The sequence below is a fragment of the Phyllostomus discolor genome, chromosome 5, assembly GCF_004126475.2.
Source record: "Phyllostomus discolor isolate MPI-MPIP mPhyDis1 chromosome 5, mPhyDis1.pri.v3, whole genome shotgun sequence".
Taxonomy (NCBI): Eukaryota; Metazoa; Chordata; class Mammalia; order Chiroptera; family Phyllostomidae; genus Phyllostomus; species Phyllostomus discolor.
In genome coordinates this window covers 127468201-127490708 of record NC_040907.2, presented here as the reverse complement: position 1 = coordinate 127490708, position 22508 = coordinate 127468201, and the positions used below count along the sequence as shown (strand labels likewise).

Sequence of the window (22508 nt, the reverse complement as noted above, 5' to 3'; positions counted from 1 at the left end):
AGAGAGGGAGAGAAACATCAATGTGTGGTTGCCTCTTACATGCCCCCAACTGGGGACCTGCCTGGCAAACCAGGCATATGCCCTGACTGGGAATCAAACCAGTGACCCTTTGGTTCTCAGGCCAGCGCTCAATCCACTGAGCCATACCAACCAGGGCAATTTTATTTATTTTTTAACATATCTTTATTTATTAATTTGCAAGAAAAAGAGAAACATCAGTTTGTTATTACACTAATTTATATATTCATTGGTTCATTCTTGTATATGGCATGATCTGGGACCAGCCTGCAACCTTGTCTTACCAGGACCATGCTCTAAGCAAGTAAGCTACCTCAACAGGCCAGTTGGTATTTTTTGCTTTTGTTTTTGTTTTGGTACTAAAATATATACAACATAACATTTACTATATTGAACATTTTTAACTGCAGATTTGCCCTGACTGGGTGGTTCCATTGGTTGGAGCATCACCCAGTACACCAAAGGTTTGCTTGCAGTTCCATCCCCAGTGGGTACATATCTAGGTTGATGTTTGATCCCGGTGGGGGCATGTACTTGAGGCAGCCTATCCATGTTTCTTTCTTCCCCTTTCCCCCCAATTCTTCTCTCAAATCAATACACATATCCTCAGATAAGTATTAAAAGTAATAATAATAAAACAAACTGTACAGTTTTGTAGCATTAAGTACATTCATATTGTTCAACAGCCCTCGATGCCATTTATCTCCAGGATTTTTTCATCTTCCCAAACTGAAACTCTGACCATTAGACACCAACTCCCCTATGCCTCCTCTCCTCAGCCCCTGGCAACCACCATTCTACTTTCTGTCCCTCTGAATTTGATTACTCTAGATACCTCATGTAATTGGAATCATCTAGCAGTTATTTTAATTTTGTCTCCTCCTGAAATACTTGTTTCTCTTTTTGCATTAAAATCCTGTCCATCTGTTATAGGTTAGTGTATGTGCTAACCACTTTAATATGTACACGCAATCTCATTTCCCTTTGAAGTCCTGTTCCAGTGCTCTTTTTACCATTTAATGGACCTTTATTATGCACTTTCTTGTAAAGTTAGCTCATTTTTCCTGTGTATATCTTTCCTAAATATTTCCCAAAGATTCCTGAGGGAAATGACCATGTATTTGACCATTGTTACATTTCACTATAATCTTGTAAACTGATGGCTTTCAGATTGTACATTCTCCAGAAGTACTTGCTGCAAAATTGTGTGGTTTAAAATGGTTAAAATGGTAAGTTTTATGTTGTGTATATTTTAGTACAATTAAACTGCTTGGCTGGAATGGCAGCTTTACCTTGGTGGTAAGGTGGAAAGGTGATAAGTTTCTGCTCTCTGGGGCTATATGATTTAGAAACAGATTGGAGTACTCATAGAAATAAGGTGAAGATAATTCTGACTTTGGGTATGTTGAGCTATGGAGCTGGGCCTTAGGTTCCCAGAATTTGAGTGTTAAGTGAGGAAGGTAGCCTGGCAGTGTATGTTGAAGCTATGAAAGTGTGTGTAGAGAAGAGACTTAAAGAACATCCACAGAAAAAGGAGGAAGAGGAACCACTAAAGGTAGTGGTAAGAGGATAAGGAGGGAATAGAGTGTCATGGAAGCCAAGGAAGTGGAGCGTGTCAAGCAGTGTGGATCAGATGTGGAACAACATATTTCATCACCTTGTCATAGTGGTGGGCTCGGACCTAGAAGTCTAACTTTACTTTGCTTCATTTCCCTGAAGCGTGTGGCCCAGGAGCAATTCAAACTCCAAGGCTGGCTCTATAAATAACCTTGTATTTCTGTAGAAGCTATTGATTTGGGGAGAAGTGGGCTAGTTAACTAAAGATCAAATGCTGTAATATATAAATGTATAATTTAGGTTAATTTAAAGCTCTACCATTTACAAAGCATTTTCACATGTTACTCAGTTTTCACTGAAACTCCTGTTGTATGTATGAGAAAATTGTATGTGAAAATATTCTGTAAAAACTGTGTAAATCATGGTGAAATTTTTGGTGGTAATAGCTTTTACCAACACTGTTAGTACTACCTAATTTATTTTGAACATTTGACCAAATAATTCTGAAGTGCTAAATTTTTAGATTGTTTCTTGCTGTCTGCAGATATTAAAATATCTGGCTACTAGTCTGGTGTTTTAAAACTAAATTTGCAGAATAGTCTTGTAAAAAAGAAAAGTTAACTAAATTTGTAAAACTTCTAAAAACTTTCCAGGATTTCTAATACACTTCTTGTTCCATGAGACTATAACAGTTAATTTGAATTACATAATTTTATTTGGCTTATTCTTTTATTAACCTGTTTTATCAATGTTCAGAAGGGAAGCATGTTGTAAAAAGAGCATGGGCTTTCAAGTCAAATGGGCCTTCATTTCTAGCACTTCCCCTTGCAGGGAACTTAACATGTGGGTCTTTGGGCAAGTTACCTCTAAGAACTTCTGTTTCCTCATCTGTAGAATGGCAAAGGTAATACAGGTTCGCTATCCCTTATCCAAAATCCCTGGGGCTAGATGTGTTTTGGAATTCAGAATTCTGGGGATTTTTTAGAAGGTTAACACCCCAGTAGGGTTTTGGGGCCCCCAACCTTTAATCAAACATCTTAGTATTAAACATGAATATTTATACTAAGCGTAATAAATAAGGACTACGGATAACCTCATATTAGTTCAAGTCAAATTTTGCCACCAAATGAGTTCAGGTCAGGTAAGGTTTTGTCTCCAAATAAGTTACAAAAAAACTTTCGGTTTTCAGAGCTTTATGGATATCGGAATTTCGGATAAGGGATTATGGACCTGTACTTCCCTTATAGGGTTGTTATGAAGATTTAAACAAGATAAGCCGAAACACATTACACAATGCTGGGTAGGTACTCAATAAGTATTAATATTTTTTTCTCTTGGAGATATTTGAAGTTTTATTTGTTTTTTTTAATTTATAAATCTTGGGTTCTCATTCTTTTCCTGAAAAGGGGCAATTTTAATTTCCTTTAAATCTAATGATGGGATTAGACAGGGGCTAGAAGCCAAATCTTGACAATGTAAGAGATGAGAGAAGGCAATACATGAGGCTAAAGCTTGGCATTAGAAACCAGCTTTGAGTTCTATCAGGTTACTTTTTAAGATAACTGTAGATTGAGCTTTACTGTTTGGGGAGTCATGCTCTACTCTTAGAGGAGGGCTGTGACTCCCTTGTCACTGCTTCTTTGTTTTTTCACAGAGTGATAGAAGGAAGTCAAGGCACCATTATGACTCAGATGAGAAATCAGAAACAAGAGAAAATGGTGTTTCAGATGACCTGGATGTTCCCAAGTCCAAAAAAGCTAAAATGAAAGAGAAGCTAAATGGAGACACTGAAGAAGGATATAATAGACTTTCAAATGAAGTTTCTAAATCTCATAAGTCAAGAAGAAAAGATCTGCCAAATGGAGATATTGATGAATATGAAAAAAAGTCAAAGCGAGTGTCTCCCTTAGATAGTTCTTCTCTTAAATCAAGTGATAATAAACTAGAGGAGGTATGGATACTTATTGTTTTGCATTTGGCATTATCCTTGAAATACAGGTTAATTTGATTGTTTAAACTAATTAGAATTGATTTTACAATATTTCCTTAGTATCCAGTATTCTTATTTGGACCCTGGAGTCTCTGCAGCTGAAACCTGAGTTTTTTTCCTTTTGTCCCTTGTTTCTTTTAAGGTATTGTCTTTTCTTTGGGGTGGAGGTGGGGGATGATCAGATTAAAACCTTTCCTACACATTTGGGTTCTTAAACTTTTTCCCAATTGCTTATTGATGGTCACCTGCTTGCATTTCTCATGGTTTTTCGGATCCTACCAGTACTCATGAATTGACTTCTGACTTCCTGAAACAAGGTACATAAGCCCACTTGACTTTGTGTATTTTGCCTTTTGCTTTTTCTGCTTTTATAACAATAGAAACTTTAAATGATCTTTGTCTTTGTAACTCAATCTTAAAGCTGCATTTTAAAAATAGAAATGAAAGAAAAGTGATCTGAAGAAATCTGTTCCCCTGGGTATTTTGGAGGAAGTGTAGAAAACATGTTTAGTATAGACTCTTTGTTGGTTTTGCCTAGTACCTGTTAGATATTTTCTTGCACAGAGTTTGGTTTGTTTCTGCTGAGTTCATAGATTTTTCTAGGTATTACAAATTTTCAGTAAATTATTTACGTCCTCAGAAAGAAACAACTTTGATATTCTTAATAATTCTTGGTAGTTAATAATTCTTTATATTTTTAAAATCTGATGGTTGCTGCTAGTTTAAATACATTCGAGCTTAATTTAATGTGTATCTTTGGGGAGCTTTGGGAAAAAATGTTGAATCTTGCCTTATAGTATGGTGTTTTTATATTTATGATTTGCTATTGGTTAGGAAGCACTTACGTTATAAAGTTGATCTAAATAAGGCCCTACAAATCTGTATTGCTGGTAGAGGACTGTACAGGTTGCTCTTGCTCTTTTGGGATTTTGCCTGATGCAATGCTCTGTATTATAATAAACTTACCTGTTTCTAATTTTATTTAGATCATGTTAGGATTTAGGAATTTTACTTCTAGAAATCTTTCTTCCTAAGGAGATAAAAATGAGGTGTGCAGAAGTGTATGAATAAGTTCTCTTATCACAGTGATATTGTTGATAATAGCCAAAAATTAAAACATCCTAAGTGTCTGGTAGTAGGCAGTTGGCTTAATAAAATACACTATAACTATGCAATAGCATACATCTATCCTAAAGATCATAGGAGAATGTTAGGAAGGCATTCAGTGTCTCTTACTAAATGAAAAAAGCAGATTATAGAACAGTATATACAGTATTTCTTATTTTTACTTTAAAAATTTCTGTGTGCATAGAGTGAGGATTGAGAGTGTTTCAAATGTGGCTTTAGCTGGCTGGATTATAGGTATTTTTTCTTCTTTCTGTTTATATATGGTTTCTAAAATTTCTGCTGTGAAAATGTATTACTTTTGTAATATTTTTTTCTTTTAGTCTTAAAAAGTTGACAGCATTAAGGTTTGTTTAATGGCTTACAATTTGATTTTGCTATTAATGTCTTTTATTTGATTCCCTATTTGAAAATTGCTATTGTGTGTGGTTCTGGAACTACTTTCTTTAAACATACCAATAATAAAGTTTGTGGGTAGCTATATTGTCTTTGTTTTATATACACACTGAGTGGAACACAAAATTTGTAATAACTGTTAAATGATAGTGTCATGCTAATCTGTACATATGTTAAAGACATTTCCAAGCTTATGGGAACTTTTCTTTGTATTTGTGACCTAAAAAATGCTTTTTAGAGCTATAGAACAACTTTTTAAAAAATAGAACAACTTTTTAACTTTTATTTTGGGAAGCAGTTTACATTCCTCATTGTGTGATTTCTTTTAGGACTGTTTTATTGGCTGGTGTTAATCCTCGTAATTAACATTGTTTGTATCTGGATGTGATTTAGATGATTAAATAGTTCTTTTATAATATCTTAGTTAAATGGAACTATATTTTGATTTACATAATAGGTGTATTTCTAAAGGGAGTTTTATGTGTGAATTATTTTTAAATGTATTAAGTAAGCTTGCTACAATATTTAAAAGGATACTTTTGAAATTGAAAGAATTTCTCACTAATTTACCTTATAAATTAATTTATAAAGTTTTTGCAAGTTTTAAACTAAAGTTGATTTGTTAGCTTATTCAGTAAAACTGAAAATAGTAAATGAGGAAAAGGTTCTTAATACTTAGTCAAACGTGAACTATATTAGAACTTTGATTTCATTTTGACAGACCCTAACACGTGAACAGAAGGAAGGAGCCTTCTCCAATTTCCCTATTTCTGAAGAGACTATAAAGCTTCTGAAAGGTACTATGAATGTTAATGGATATACAATGAAAATCTAAATCTAAAAACTAGATTTTCTGGCCAAAAAGAGAATATAGAAAGCATAAATAGCTCTTCTTTTAATTGCAGTTATTTCTACATCATTCTTTCTGGTATCCTGGTCTGTTTTTAAATTTAAAGAATCTTATATATTTGTCAAAAGTTTAGATTTTTAAAAAAAGATAATTCCCCTTTGGAGTAGGAATAACTGTAAATGTCACTAGGTGGTATATCTTTAGGCAGACATTGAGGAATCAGGATTATCATTTTCAAAGAAATATATTTTTTCTGAATTCTAGTCTTAAATAAATATTTCAATGAAATCTCATTTTACAGGTCGAGGGGTAACATATCTCTTTCCTATTCAAGTTAAGACCTTTGGTCCTGTATATGAAGGAAAGGATTTAATTGCTCAAGCACGGACAGGAACAGGAAAGACATTCTCTTTTGCCATTCCCTTGATTGAAAGACTCCAAAGAAATCAAGAGACAATTAAAAAAAGCCGCTCACCAAAGGTAACCATTATAGGGAGTAAAAGGTTTAAACATTAATAAAAAGGGAAAGAAAGAGTATACTGGTTTTAAGTTCAAGTATCCCCAAATAGAAAAGTTAGCCCCATGGCATAAAGTAAAAATTTGGGTCCTAAAGCAAAAATTTGTTGATTTTTCTTTTTCTTTCTTTTTTTTTTTTTTTTAACAAAAGAAATCTCACCCTGACCAGTGTGGCTCAGTTGGTTGGAGAAGTCTTCAAGACAAAAGGTTGCCAGTTCCATTCCTGTCGGGTCACATGCCTGGGGTTGTGGGTTTGGCCCCCAGGCAGATGGGGCATGTGCGAGGTGCAGCCAACCTTTTCATGTTTCTCTCTGACATCAGTGTTTCTCTCCTCTTTCTCTCTCTCTTCCCCTCTCTCTAAAAAATAAATAAAATCTTTAAAAATAAAATCTCAAGTAAAGCTAAAACGAAGTCATTATTGCATATGAATGTAAAGTTTATGGACCCTTAGATATCTTTGATAACTGTATAATTATTGTAAAGCTAGCATATCTAATTTTAGGAGTATTTAATTTATAGTTAGTGTATTTAGTGACCTTTCTCTTCCCTTTTTTAGTCATATCCTTTACTTTTAAATAATGAATTTGCTAAAGAGGGTTTTTGGTCATTTAGCAAATTATCAATATTTTTTTCATTGGTTGACTTTAAGAAGAGATTATAGAAATGATATAGTTGATCCCTATGTTATTGGGGTACTGGAGATCTGTCCTAATGTATAAGGAGTAAAGAACAGAGAGGATCTAGTGAAATTTTAGCTTAAAGGTAGACCTTTTTAGAATCCATGTTTATTTTAAGATTCATAAAAGTTAAGAAGAGCCCTGGCTGGTGTGGCTCAGTGGGTTGAGCGCCTGCCTACAAACTGAAAGGTCACCAGTTAGATTCCCAGTCAGGGCACCTGCCTGGGTTGCTGGCAAGGTCCCTGGTTGGGGCTGAGTGAGAGGCATCCAGTTGCTGTATCTCTTGTGTATCATGTTTCCCTTCCTCTCTTTCTCCTTTCCTTCCCCCCTCTCTAAAAATAAATAAAATCTTTTTTAATATGTGAAGAAGAAAAATCAGCATCATAATTTGAAAAGATATGTGACTAAAAGTAATTTGCTCTTTGAGACTATTAAATGGTATTACAGTATGAAAATATGACATGTGAATGTAATTAAGTCATAATGGTCTTGGAGCAGGTTGGCCAACAGGACAAATCTTTTTCAGAGAATTCTGCTTCTTAGGTGAAATTAGGAAACATTGCAGGTAGTAGAAATAGGACACAGTCCGAGCACTACCTTAGAAACTTTTATGCCGAAAGGTCATTACTGGAAATTCCAGCTCTACCACTTCTAGCTGTTTGGTCTTGGGCAAGATTCTTAACTTCTCTAAGACTCAGATTCCTCATTTGTAAAGTTGGAATAATCCACCTCACAGGGTTTTTGTGAGGGTCAAATTAGGTAATTCATGTAAAGCACTAGTGCCTGGCACATGGTGAGCATTCATTCATTCAGCAAATGTTTTTTGAGTATCTGTTCTATGGCAGGTACTGTTTGAAGAACAAGGCATACAATATTCACAAATCCTTGTGTTTGTGGAGCTTACATTTTAGTGAGTGAGAGACAGTAAGGAAATAAGTAAAATATAAATATCATATGGTATAAATGCTAAGGAGAAACTGGGGCATGAGGATATGAAAAGAGGGTTAGGAAGCTCATTGAGAAAAGTGTTTTGAAGAGAGACCTGAAGGAAGTAGTGGAAGATAAAATAAATATAAGCTGCTGTTCTTGTTTTTTGTGCTGTTCTTAAGTACCAGGACATTAATGTTGAGGTTACTAGTTTTAAATGTACCTTTAAAAAAGTCTTCTCAATTTAAATTTAGACATCTTTAGAAAAGTATCTTTTTGTTTTTTAAACCTCTTGCTCAGGTACTTGTTTTGGCTCCTACAAGGGAACTGGCAAATCAAGTAGCCAAAGACTTCAAAGATATAACTAGGAAACTCAGCGTAGCATGTTTTTATGGTGGAACATCATATCAAAGCCAAAGTGAGTAAATATGTATAATAGCACAAAGATCTATTTACTACTTTAAAAATCTAAAGAAATAATAGAAAAATATATATTGATTTACATATTGCTGATATTTCTCTCCTCTCACAGTTAATCACATTCGAAATGGTATTGACATCTTGGTTGGGACCCCTGGTCGTATCAAAGACCATTTGCAGAGCGGCCGATTGGATCTTTCCAAACTGCGCCATGTTGTGCTTGATGAAGTGGATCAAATGTTAGATTTAGGCTTTGCTGACCAAGTTGAAGATATCATCCATGAGTCCTACAAAACTGGTATATCCTAATTCAAAATAAGCATGTTAGCAATTCTCTTATCTAAAAACTTAAAAAATTTTTACTTTCCAGTTTTTACCGCATTGTCCCCAGTGTTCTAACAGAACTGAAGTTATTTGGTATCTGTTCTTTTCATGAACGAGAAAATACAATAGCATACTTTAAGTAACTATTTTTTCAGTTTTCTTTGCTTTCTTCCATTCTTTTTTATAGTCAGTAGTTAGATTTACTAATTCATTTTATTGAAAGTTTCATTTCATTTTCTTTACCCATTGTTCCTTCTTAAATTCTCACCTTCCTTCTGGGTTCTGTCTTTATATTTTTCCCCAGTTTTGAAAGTTGAAAGTTTTAATAATTGTGAAGTTTGTGTTCAAAATTCATGTTTTGAAATTTTCACTATTTTCTTGAAGTATAGGGGGATTTTTAAGAGCTGACTATATCATGGGATATTAAAAAAGCATTTGAATTCTTTTTGTTTAAGATTCTGAAGACAATCCTCAAACTTTACTTTTTTCTGCAACTTGCCCACAGTGGGTATACAAAGTTGCAAAAAAATACATGAAATCCAGATATGAACAGGTTGACCTTGTTGGAAAAATGACTCAAAAGGCTGCAACTACTGTGGAAGTAAGTAGCTTTCCAGCATGACAGATTTTAACATTCAGTTGGTATTTTGAAATTTGTTGAAGCTAAACTTAAGTTTTGGGTACCACCTCGGTCCAAATCTTTTTTGCCCTTAGTCAGTGAGATACTTATGTAATTCTATAGGACAAGACTGAAGAGCAGAACAGAATAAATAGGGAGAAAAGGTATGAATAGGCAAAGTCCAGGAGAGAAATAAGCAGCCAAGACAGAATTATAAAGTATGTAGAATGAGACACAGGAGATGCTTTATATCAAAAAGAATGGTGCTGGGATAATTTGTTAAAGCTTAAGTGAAAAAAGTTACATCCTCAACTCATATTCTATTTCAAAAAATTTTTTGAGAGATTTTTGAAAATTAAACAAAATCATTTAAAGCACATGTAAGTGAATAGTTATTTGATTTCTGGAAAGGGAAGGCTTTTATAAATGGAAAGTCAAAAGAATGTATTGTAAAGAAAAAGGTTGATAATTTTGACTCCATGAAAATTTAAATCGATATGTTTTCAAAATAATAAGTAATATTTGCATGGTTTATGATAAGTATGTACCATATATATAACTTTCCCATTTAATAGAGGTACATATATGTGGATATCGATAAAAATAGGCTAAACGAATAATAGTATAATCTATAAATACGGTGTAGTGGTTAAAAAGAATGCATTTGAGCAGTATAACCAAATTATAAAATGATATGTACAGAATTGTACTATTTAATAAAGCAAAAATGCTAGATTCTTTAGTTATTTATATAAATGTACAAAGATAGGTTGGAAGGATAAATATCAACTTAATAATGATTTTAGGAAAGAGAACTTTTTATTGATAGGATGGCCAGATGAAGCTTTGTGTATTTTGTAACGGCTGAAAGTTTTACAATAAGAAAGTAAAATGTATCAGTGAAAAATTTTATTAAGGACGTTTTCAAACATACAAAAATTGAATAGTATAAGAGATTTGATATACCTATCACCAGGCTTTAAGAATGATCTTCCTATACAGCCATACCGTCTTTCTTCATCCCTACATTTAAAGCAATCTACTGCCCTGGCTGGTGTGGCTCAGTGGATTGAGCACCAGCCTGCAAACAGAAAGGTTGCTGCCAGTCAGGGCATGTGCCTGGGTTGTGGGCCAGGTCCCCATTTGGGGATGTGTGAGAGACAGCCAGTCCATGCTTCTCTCCCCCATTTCTCCCTCCCATCCCCTCTCTCAAAAAAATAAATAAAAATCTAGAAAATAAATAAATAAAGCAATCTGCTTACCATATCATCTTCAGGTAATTTAGTATATTTTTTTAAAGGATAAGGACTCTTTAAAAAAACAAACAGCAAACCACAAAGTTATTATCACAGTAGAAGAAAACAATTTTTCCTTAATATCGTTAAATGTCCAATGTCCACATTACCCTACTTGTCTTTTTTTTTTTTTTTAAGTAGTTTGTTTGAATCTGGATCCAGATAAGATCCTTACATTATACTGGTTTATATGCCTTAAATCTTTATAATCTGTAGATTTTTCTGTCACTTTTTCTGTCCAGCAATACTTTGTTGAAAAGAATTGGTCAGTTGTCTTACAAGTTTCCCACAGTATCAATTCTACTGATTTGCAACTTGGTGGTGTTCTTTAACATGCTCTTCTGCCTTCATTTTCCTGCAAGTTAATGGTTAGATTATTAATGGTTAGGCTTGATCAGATACAAGGTTTTTTTGTTGTTTTCTTTGAGAGTGGGGGAAGCAAGACTTAGTTGTAGGTAGTAAAAATGATTCTTAGTTTTCTTTTGTGTGCTTTTCTCTGTTTTCCAGATGTTCAATAATTTGTTAAATTTTTAAGACAATTTTGAGATATATGTTAAAATGCACAGATTTAAAATGTACAGACAGTTTAAGTTTTTTAGCATGAGCATTTTCAAACAACAAAAAGTTGAATTTCACAGTGAACACCCATATAGATTCCACCCTACAGCTGGAATCTGTCATTAACATTTTACTATGTTTGCTTTATCATATATCTGCTCATCCCTATATCCATTTTATTTCTTGATGCATTTCAAATTGCAGAAATCAGTATACTGCCCCATAAGTATTTTAACATGCCTGTCTTTAGAACTCGATATTTACTAATTTTTGTTGAGTTAAAATTCTAATAACTAAATTTAAATTTGTAAAGTGTACATTTACAATATCATTTAGTATATTAACAATGTTGTACCACCATCTTCTATTCCCAAAACACTTCATACTAAAAGGAAACCTGGAACCATTTTGTAGTTGCTTTCCCCTTCTCTAGCAAGTACCAGTCAGCTTTTTGTCTCTGTGGATTTACCCAATTGGATATCTCATAGAAATGTAATCATATAATATGTGACTTTTTTGTTTTTAGGCTTCTGTCACTTAGCATGATGCTTTTGAGGTTTGTTCATATAATATTAAAGTTGTTAAAGATAAGATTTACATACAAAAAATGCAAATTTTTAAATATACACTTAGTTTTGACTAGTTCATACATGTGTGTAACCCAACCCCCTGTCAAATATAGAATATTATCATCACACAGAAAGTCCCCTCATGCTTCTGCCCCTTGAATCCCTCATACTTAGGCAATCATTGTTCTGATTTTTTTCTACCATAGATTAGTTTTGCCTGTTTTAGAACTTCATGTAAATGCAATCACAATGTATATTCTTTTTTCAAGGCTTCATTCACCCAGTGTATGTTTTGAAATTCATCCATGATGTTGCATGTGTCAGTAGTTGGTTTCTCTCTCTTTTGGTTGGTTCCCTTTAAGTACTCAGTAGTATTCCATTATATAAATATACTGTAGTATATTTATTTTTTTATCCTTCGCCTATATATAGCCATTTGTACATTGTTTTTAAATGGGATTGGGTAGAATCTTTGTTTTATTGTCTCCCAGCAAGGCCAATTCTTGAACAGAGAGAAAAAAAAATGTACAAGAAAAATAATTTTTACTAATTTTAATGAAATAGATATTTGTTATTTTGTTTCCTCAAAGCATTTGGCTATCCAGTGTCATTGGTCTCAGAGACCAGCAGTTATTGGAGATGTCCTTCAAGTCTACAGTGGTTCTGAAGGGAGGGCTATTATTTTCTGTGAGACCAAAAAGAATGTAACTGAAATGGCCATGAATCCACACATAAAACAGGTAAGTCTTTTTTCATGGTTTTTGTAATTGAGATTATAGGGATGAATCACTCAACAAAAAACTATATTGTCCTTTGTGGCCCAGGTTCAATAGTCATTTGTAGAATTCAGTCTGATTTAGAAAGCAGTTGTAGCTAGCCTCTCATTATCTGTTAAGTCAGGATAGAATTCTCCGTTTTCATCAGGTTTAAGATTTTGCAAATGTGAGCTTGAAAATACAGAGATTGAAACATACTGAGTGTCTGTGGGTAAGAGTGGGTAATACTTTAGAGTTTGTATTACAAAACAAATCACAAATACTTAATGAATGAATCAGAATATTAAGTCCATGTCTTTTTTTCTTTTAACTTATTACTGAAGAAAATTTCAAACATATAAAAGTTAGCAGTGTAATGAACCTCTATGTATTCATTCTCTAGCTGCAATAATTATTTTATTCAAATTCTACTCACTTCCTACTCCTAACTCATTTTGATGCAAACCCTAGATAACATATGTCCTTAAAAATGGGTATGTGCCTGTTAAAGAAAAGGATTATTTTTTAAATCTCACTATGCTGTTATTTAAACAGTAATTAATACCTTGAAATACCAATTAGTGTTCAGATTCTCAGTTACCTCATAAATGCTTTGCTTTGTCCTTTATAGTTTTTTTTTTCCTTGAATCTGGAACCAAGTAGGATTCTTTCATTGTGTGATATCATTAAGTCTCTTTAATATATGGATTCCTCCTATTTTTTTTTTCTTATAGATTTTTTATTGTTGTTTAAGAAGCCAAGTTTCCATAATCTAGGCAGGGTCATCCAACCTGTGGCCACGGGCTGCATGTGGTTCAAAATGGCTATGAATGCAGTGCAACACAAAATCATAAATTTATTGAAATATGAGCTTTTTTTGTGATTACATGTCACAATATGTGGCTCAAGACAACTCCTCTTCTTCCAGCATGGCCCAGAGACACCAAAAGGTTCAACACCCCTGATAGAGTATTGCTTCTATGTGATATTATTTAACATGTTCCTCTGTCTTCTGTATTTTCTGAAAATTCAGGTTTGTTTATTTGGAGCATAACTATTTTATAGGTGGTATACTTCCATCAGGAGGTGTTTAATGTCTAGTTCTTTCTCTTTTTGTGATGTTAATTTAACATCCATTGTAATAATGCTTTATGTCATTGTCTCTTTAGTTCTTTTTAGTAATTTTTTGTCTGTGACTTGTTATCTAGTATATTCCTGAGGAAAAACTCATGGAAACAATAGTGCCTGTTGATAATAGCTTGACTGTAGCTTTATACCTGAAAATAATTTGGCCTGATATAAAATTCTTGGTTCAAATTTTCTTTCCTTCATTATCTTAATTTTTTTAATTTGTGTTTGTAATAAAGCATTACCATAAAATGTCTGGTGCCAGCCTGATTTTTTTCCCTTATAAGTGATTTGGTCTTTTGCTTGAATGCAAAAGACCTTTTTCTCTTTCTTTAAAAATCAGCAGTTGCCCTGGCTGATGGGGCTCAGTGGATTGAGTGCCGGCCTGTGAGCCCAGTCAGGGCACATGCCTGGGTTGGGGGCCAGGTTGCTGGTTGGGAGTGTATATGAGGCAACTTATTGAGATGTTTCTCTTGTACATCAGTGTTTCTTTACTAGTCTGTCTCCTTCCCTTCCCCTCTCTCTAGAAATGAATAAATTAAATCTTTAGAAAATAAAAACAACAATCAGTACTTATGGTAGAATATATTTTAGTGGTGTTCTTGGTCACTTTTTCTGGGTACACAATGTACACATGCAATTTCTAGTGTTAAATGTATATGTTTTTAATTTCAGCATAGTTTTCTTGAATTACAATTTTTTGGTATTTTGATTGCTTTGGGGTTTTTCTTAACAGACTCTTGTTACAAGTATGTTGGCTCTTTCTCCTTTTTCACTTTATCTCAAATCTTTTTCAGTTTTTTCTTCAATTTTCAAAACTTACCATTCTTAAGGCATCATTTAGTGTGCTTACTCAATCTTGTATTCCTTCCAGTATAGTCTTCAGTTGTGTGAAGTGTTTATTTTTTGTTTCTACTTATGACTTGAGTCATTTCACCTTAGTTCTTAACTTTTCCCATTTTGGTATTTCTTGTTCTTTCATACATCATTTAAGAAAATTTTAGCTCATTCAGAAATATGCTAAACTTTTCATCTGTTTTGTGTACGTGCTTTTCTAGAGCTCTTTCATTATTTGTGGGGATACTAGTCTCCTTATTCTTTTTTTTTTTTTAAGATTTTATTTATTTATTTTTAGAGAGGGAAGGGAGGGAGAAAGAGAGAGAGAGAGAGAAACATCAATGTATGGTTGCTGGAAGCCGTGGCCTGCAACCCAGGCATGTGCCCTGACTGGGAATCGAACCTGCAACACTTTGGTTCGCAGCCCGCACTCAATCACCTGAGCTACGCCAGCCAGGTGCTTATTCTTTTTTCCCCTTCCTAATTAACTTTTATAAGGTTTAACTGTTATCTTTTCTGATAATGCATTTTTAGATGAAATTAATCTTTCTGAATTTTAGATGGGCAATTATGAGTTTTCTACTTCATAGCTCTAGAGCTGCTGCTTCTTTTATTTTTGCTAGTGTTTAAGAATTTAGTTTGTAAATTGTACTGCAATAAAGGTGTTCCAAAAAAAAAAAAAAAAAAGGTCTCCCAGCTTTCTCAGCTCTAGCTGTCTTTTCCATCACTTTTATCTAGATATATTCCCTCTCTTCCTCTCTTTTTTTCCTATCTCTGGCATCCTTAGTTTGGCTTCTATGTCCAACAGTTTCTCCTCAGTGTGGGGCCATGTTCTGTTCTGACAAGGAAGCATTGGCTTGTTCGTTTTGAAAGTCCTCACAGGGTCCTGGCTGCTCCAGCCTCTTTCAGACCTTACCTCCGGCTCCTCACAGTCACCCCTCAATGCGTGAAAACTCTCTCCCAGTTTCAGCTGTTAGTCTCAAATTGGCCCAGTATGCTCTCCAGGGAGTATCTGTTCTTAGGACTAGCAAATTCCTCACATATACACAGCTGTTGTCCCTACTTGCTCATATTTTAGAAATCATAAAGATACCTTGTCACTTAGTTTTGTCGTAGATGTTGTCTGTGGATTTTAATTTTGTTATCCTTTTTGCTCTGTTTTTATGTGGGAACTGGAAATTCAAAGGCTGCACTGTCACCATCTTTCCTGTGTGTTTAATTGCATAGCTTTAGGTTTGTATCCAGAATAAACAGATAGATGCTAAACAGTGTTGGAGCATAGTTGATTTACCTTTCCTATTATTGCTTCAGAACACTCAGCAGCAGCTGTCTTAGAAGCTATTGCTTTATCTTATGGGGAGGAATTACCTTGCTACAAAGATTGGGTGACATCCCCTCTTACTGAATGATAATCATTTTCTATGGTTGAGAGTAACGCAGTTTTTTTTTCCACTGGTTTGCTGTGTGGGTAAAAAGTAGTAGCAGCTTATCATTATGGGTGATACAAGATGTATTATGTCCCCCTAAGGACTAGTTATCAAGTGAAAAATTAGTGTTGTATCAGATTTTTTAAAGTGAATTTGAAATTTTCACTATGAAAAACTATCTAACTTAAGCTATGTTTGCTTATGGCTTTTTAAAAAAGTAATAAGATAATGTTTCCTTCCTTAAAACATTTACATGTAATTTTGAGAATTGAATAATAAGTGACTTTTTATTATGAGCGGGGAAAAAACCATTTAACTTAGGTTCCATGATATCATATACGTTTTCATTCCTCTGGCTAATCTTTCCCAATTTTGTTAAGGTCTTTCTGTATTATTGCTGTGCTTTAAATTTTGGCATTCCTCATATTTCTAACCTCTGTACTGTTTCTTCTCAGTCAAAATATTCTTTGTGAGCATAGTGATTAATAGCACAGACTTTGGAGTCAGAAAGATCAGGTTTAACTCCCAATTGTGTTACTTACTAGCTGTGTAAACTTACATAAGTCACTTCATGTTTTTGTGCCCGTGTTTTCATTTTTAAAAGTAGTATTAAACAATTTTTTATACTTTAAGATTTAAATACAATCATTTAATTATTGTTTAGCACAATACTTACAGCAAACATTCAGTAGAGAAATATAGAAGTATAGCTGTGTGTAGAGATGCATATGTCTCATTACTCCTGTAATACTGTCTATATGCTGATGATGTCCAAATCTTTTCCCAGGTTAGCTCTGTCTCCAGTATCTAGACCTGTGTTTACTGTACTGGCTACAGATATCACAGTCCATTATGTACCTAAAATTGAATTCATTCTCTCCTATATTCCTACTTACTCTCTCTCCAGCACTACCTATTGATGAATGATATCTCTATCTGTAAGCAAGAAATCTATCACCCTTGACTTTTCTTTCTTAGCATTTATTTGCCATCTAGTTAACTACAAAGTGTTTTTTTGGATTCTCTCTTACTGTTGCTACAGAAGCTCAAAATCTGAGAGTCATGTATAATGTTCTTTTCCCTTATACTCACTTCCACTCCCTTCACGAAATCCTCTCAGTTTCATCTACTAATAGTTCTTGAATTCATTTATAGCCTAGTCTTTACTTACCTTTCCACCCTCATCTTCTTACTACATTTCCCCCCATTTATTACACTGTCTCCTTACATTGCCATCTCTGTCACCACAGAGCTCTTGCCTGGCAGCTCCTACCCAACCTTCAGGCATCAGTCCAGAGAACCACTTTTCAGGGACCTTTACCTTGTACCACACTAGGTCAGTTTGTCCTGTTATAAATGGTCTTTGGCTCTAAGACCCATGAATTATCCATTAGACTTTTGCTAATTTATTTGTGTGCCAAATTATTTGATTAATGTTTCCCACCAGAGTATAAAGACCATGATGACTGTGGTGGTCTTAAAGTTTTGTTTGCCATTTTACTCCTAGTGCCCAAAATGTTGTCTATTACTAAATATTTATTGAATGAATAGATGGTCATTGTCACTGCCTTGATGGGGCCAGGGCTATCATATTTTTGCCATATATAATTGCACCCACGTTTTTGGCCCAAACGTTCAGGGAAAAAAAACCTTTGTGTTTTAATTTTTATTGAAATAAATGAAAATCAATTATTTATTATTTATATTTAAGAGGGGAAACAGTGACCGTATTCCAGGGTATTGTTTTTGCATATGAATATCGTTATTGCTTCTAGAGTTACACTTTTAACGCATAAGCATAAATGAAAGAATTAAAAACATTTATATAGATATTGTTTTGCATATGGATATCGTTATTGCTTTCTAGAGTTACACTTTTAACGCATAAGCATAAATGAAAGAATTAAAACATTATATTAGATACAGAATTAGTACTACTCATGTATAGTGAGCATCCTTATTTTTCCAAAAATTGGGCAAATAAGTGCAATTATACACGGCAAAATGTGGTACCCTCTTTGAATTTCCACAACAGCCTGCTACTTAGGTCTCCCTAGCTTTTTGCTTTCTAGTACATTCTAAATACATTCTATATGTTGTAGCCAGCGTGTTCCTTCTACAATGCAAATATGTTAATGATAATCTGCTTACAACAAACACTCAATTGTTCTATATTGTCCTCAGGATAAAATTCATATTCTTTCAGCCTCATCTCTCACCACTTCTCCTTTTCACTCTTTGACTTTGCAATATTTGGCTCAAATATTTGTAGTTCCCAGACACGCTCTGTGTATTTTCTGCCTGGAACCTCTCTAGCCTCCTGTTCACCCCTTTTACCTGACTACTAGTTCCTTATTATGTGTCAGGTCTCAGCTTCAGTGCTACCATCTTCTTAAGTAAGATTGAATTAGGTTTCCCTGTTAGGTGTTTCTATAGTGCCCTGCACCTGGTTATATAGCACATGTCTTACTATATTGAAAATGCTTAAGAACTTGCCTTTTCCTGGACTGTTACTTTATGACTGTTTCAGAACCTGGCTTAGTGCCTTGCACATAGTAAGTACTCAGTGAATTAACTCATGAATGTGTCAGGCTTAAATACTAAGGTTTAGACATGGTTGGGGTTTAATTGTTATTGTAAACTTTTAAATTTTAACAGTGGCTTAGAATACTAGTTTATAATGCTGGGAAAAATATTTGCAACCAAGTGGTAGAAAAATATATAAATAGTATAAATAGGTTCAACTTCAGTAAAAATTATAGAAATGTAAATTGAAATAACATTGAGAAATCATTTTTGCCTATTAGGGTCACAAGAATTATGACTCATAATATACAGGGTAGGTAGGGTATGAGAAAATAAACATAGAATGTTGAAGAGTAAATTGGTATAACCTCTTTTATTAAATGCTTTTAATTTTTGACCCAGAAATTCAGCTTCTAGATATGCATCCTGCTGAAATACACACATACTGAGGTATCCAGAGGTACAAGTACAGTGTTGTTCACTCCAGTATTGTTTCTGAAAGTGAAGATTTGGATATGATCCAAATGTTCGCTGCTAGGGTATTGCTAAAAGAAATGATACTGCAGCCATATGAAGGAATCATATGTATATAGTTCTAAAAAATTAAGTAATTGTATATTATAGATGTGGAAAAGGGCTAAGATGATTTAAATAAAATTAGAGTATATGCTAGTATATGTGAGACGTGTGTGTATTTAAAAATATATATATCTGGAGGAACATTCACCAAACTGCTAGCAATGAATTACTAGGAGGCTGGTTTTAAGAGACGCTTTTCTGTAATGTTCCTTTTTATTTTTTTTAACAATAAGTATGTGTTATAGTGATCAGAAAATCAGATTTAAAAAACAACAAAAAAGAGCTCAGAGTGTATGGTGTTAGGGTGCTGTCAATTATAAGTATGATCTATATACCACTTCCTTTTCCCCTTTTCCAATAGAATGCCCAGTGTTTACATGGGGACATTGCACAGTCACAAAGAGAAATTACACTGAAAGGCTTCAGAGAAGGTAGTTTTAAAGTTTTGGTTGCAACCAATGTAGCTGCCCGTGGTTTGGACATTCCTGAGGTTGACCTGGTGATTCAGAGTTCTCCTCCACAGGTAGGGAATGAGATCTGATTTTGGGAAAATAGAAACAGCTGTATAATTTACATTTTATTTGCAAGATGTTGCTTTGGATGTGAAAAATGTTATATGTTCTTGCTCTTTGCCATTTTTTTGTCACTGTGGTGCTTAAATTGATCAGAATCTGATGCCTTCATAAATTATTAACTTCAATATTGTGTTTGAAACATGTACTCATGAAAGGAATTATAGAAAGTTGCCATATAAAGAGTCCTGGGATAAGGTAGATACTAGGGTTTTAAATCATAACCCCTTTGTCCCAAACTTAATGCATAAGAATTCTTTGGAATGTCAAAAAAAGCAACAGGATTAGCCCTGGCTGGCATAGCTCAGTGGATTGAGCGCGGGCCTGGGAACTAAAGTGTCCCAGGTTCGATTCCCAGCCAAGGTACATTCCTGGGTTGCAGGCCATAACCCCCAGCAACCGCACATTGATGGTTCTCTCTCTCTCTCTCTCTCTCTCTCTCCTCTCTCTCCTCTCTCTCTCTCTCTCTCCTCCCTCTCCCCCCCTTCCCTCCTAAAAATGAATGAATAAAATCTTAAAAAAAAAAAAGCAACAGGATTGAAATGAAAATATTATTGGTAGCAGTAGTTTTGTTATTAGCATTATTATTTGGATGCTGGAATGACTGTAACTTGCTAGGATTTTTTAAAGTATTACCTCTTTTATTTTTAGGATGTTGAGTCCTATATTCATCGCTCTGGACGCACAGGTAGAGCTGGCCGGACAGGGATTTGCATATGCTTTTATCAGCCAAGAGAAAGAGGTCAACTAAGATATGTGGAACAAAAAGCAGTAAGTAGAGAGTTAAATTATTTCAGGCTTATTATCTAAATGGTGCCTTTAAAAAGAATTCTTTCTATTACTTGTTCTCACAGATAAATCTTTATTCTCAGTTTAAGCTGCATTCGGATGTGAGAAGCATGTGGAAAGCTAAGTGTATACTAGCTGCAAGACTTTGTTTTAATAATAGCTTTTAACATGGAGAGAGAAGAGCTGACTTTCTCATTTTTCTATTGAATTTCTCCCTCGATACCAAAATCAAAGGTGCATTGTGATTTCAGTAATTCTTAGTGTTCAGCATTGTAATGGTGACTGTGACATTGTCTTGGTGTAGCAGTGAAGCTTATATTGAGTAATGTTGCATAAGCCAGTTTCTATAAGAAAATATACATTTTTTTGTGGTATGGATTTTTTGTGGTAGTTCACATTTTTTATTTTTATGGTGTGTTTTTAAATACTCTTTCATGTAGTTTGTAAAATGAGATAGGGTAATAAGAAAAAATTGATAGTGGTAAACAGCATTATTTTCTTTTTTGGGGATCAGCTTTATTATTTTGCAAGTGAAATTCCATGTTTGTAACTAAGGGGCAATTCAAAAATATCTTTTTTCTTTCTCGATTTTATAATTGGTGATTTATTAGAAAAAAAACAGATCTTTTCATCTGCTAGGGCTTGGAAATCTCTAAGTCCAAGAAATGGAAATTCAACAAACTATATTAATTTAGGAATTAATTGTAAAGACTTCCATTTTTCTTTAATGTAATTCTTTCATTTTCAGGGAATTACTTTTAAACGTGTAGGTGTTCCTTCTACAATGGATTTAGTTAAATCTAAAAGCATGGATGCCATCAGGTATGCTTTCTGACCTTGCTGAATAATTTTTTCTTTTGTATTAGGCTATTCATCTTTAAGCTCTTCTAGTTCAAATATCAGAAAATTTAATCACCAGTTTTACCAGCAGATACTTAAGTTATATTGAAATATAAAAACGTTGCTCTTTCTTTTCCCATTCATTCTCTAAATATTTCCCTTTGCCTTGACGAAGAAAATTTGCTATTTTTAAACCATAGGTCTCTGGCTTCCGTTTCTTATGCTGCTGTTGATTTTTTCCGACCATCAGCTCAGAGACTAATAGAAGAGAAAGGGGCAGTGGATGCACTGGCTGCAGCATTAGCCCATATCTCTGGAGCATCGAATTTTGAACCACGATCTTTGATCACTTCTGATAAGGTAGAAATCTGTGAGAAAATTGTATGTGCTTGAAATAAACACTGAAGTTGAATCATAGCTATCTATCTAGAGAGAAATACAGGAAATCTTCATTTTGCACTGCAGTGTGTTAATTAAAACTTGCATACCAAAACCTATTCTTCATTTTTTAAGTTGCCTTGGAGCCATGCCAATCAAGAAATAAACTGTGAAGTTAACATAGAATGATGCAAAGTAAGGATTGCCTGTATATGTTGAGGGTGTATGTGTGTGTGTAACATCATCTGACCTGGCCCTCTGCCATGTCAGTGTCAGATGTCAAACGACACCACAACCATTGTTATAGGTGAGGGGAGACACTGGGTGAGGGGCCCCATCAGAAAAAGAGCTCTCTGATGTCTGGGTTGAGAGAGAGTCACAGAGAGATTGTGAGAGAGAGTTGGTGAGAGAGAAGAACAAAAGGAGCAGGAAAGGAAACTGCATGTGACTTCTGTGGTGTAGCATAAGTGAGTACAGCTGGGTCATCTGGTGTTTTTCACTTGGCAGATGTTACTGGTCTAGACAAATGTCATTTTGCTGAGAGTGACCTTTTTTTTAATAAGAATTCTTATTTAATGAGATTAGTTTTTTTTAATTAAAAAATATTTTTAATTGGTTTTAGAGCAAGGAAGAGGCGGAGAGAGAGAGTGAGAAACATCTCTTTGTTGTTCTACTTATTGCATTCATTGGTTGATTCTCCCTCCCTCCCTCTCTCTCTCTTTCTCCTTTAATTGGTTGATTCTTGTATGTGCCCTGCCTGGCAGCCTTGGTGTATTGGGGGTACTCTAATCAATTGAGCTCTACCCGGCCAGGACTGAGAGTGACTTAATGTCCAA

The 22508-nt window shown here is 34.3% G+C and overlaps 1 protein-coding gene across 6 annotated transcripts in view; it reads left to right on the top strand.

Moving 5' to 3' along the window:
• Nucleotides 1–22508, top strand: part of DDX50 (DExD-box helicase 50) — a 31815-nt gene that overhangs the window by 1290 nt on the left and 8017 nt on the right. For 2 of the 6 annotated variants that reach the window (XM_036026866.1, XM_028511705.2), the window contains exons 2-12: nt 3230–3526; nt 5808–5883; nt 6238–6416; nt 8357–8474; nt 8589–8774; nt 9256–9401; nt 12432–12581; nt 19455–19616; nt 20317–20436; nt 21203–21276; nt 21495–21654. In XM_036026866.1, the coding sequence (XP_035882759.1) occupies nt 3230–3526; nt 5808–5883; nt 6238–6416; nt 8357–8474; nt 8589–8774; nt 9256–9401; nt 12432–12581; nt 19455–19616; nt 20317–20436; nt 21203–21276; nt 21495–21654 (1668 nt within the window). Of the gene's footprint in view, nt 1–2764; nt 2876–3229; nt 3527–5807; nt 5884–6237; nt 6417–8356; nt 8475–8588; nt 8775–9255; nt 9402–12431; nt 12582–19454; nt 19617–20316; nt 20437–21202; nt 21277–21494; nt 21655–22508 lie in introns of those variants that run through there. The other 4 variants (XM_028511706.1, XM_036026869.1, XM_036026867.1 and 1 more) reach the window with 4 other exon arrangements.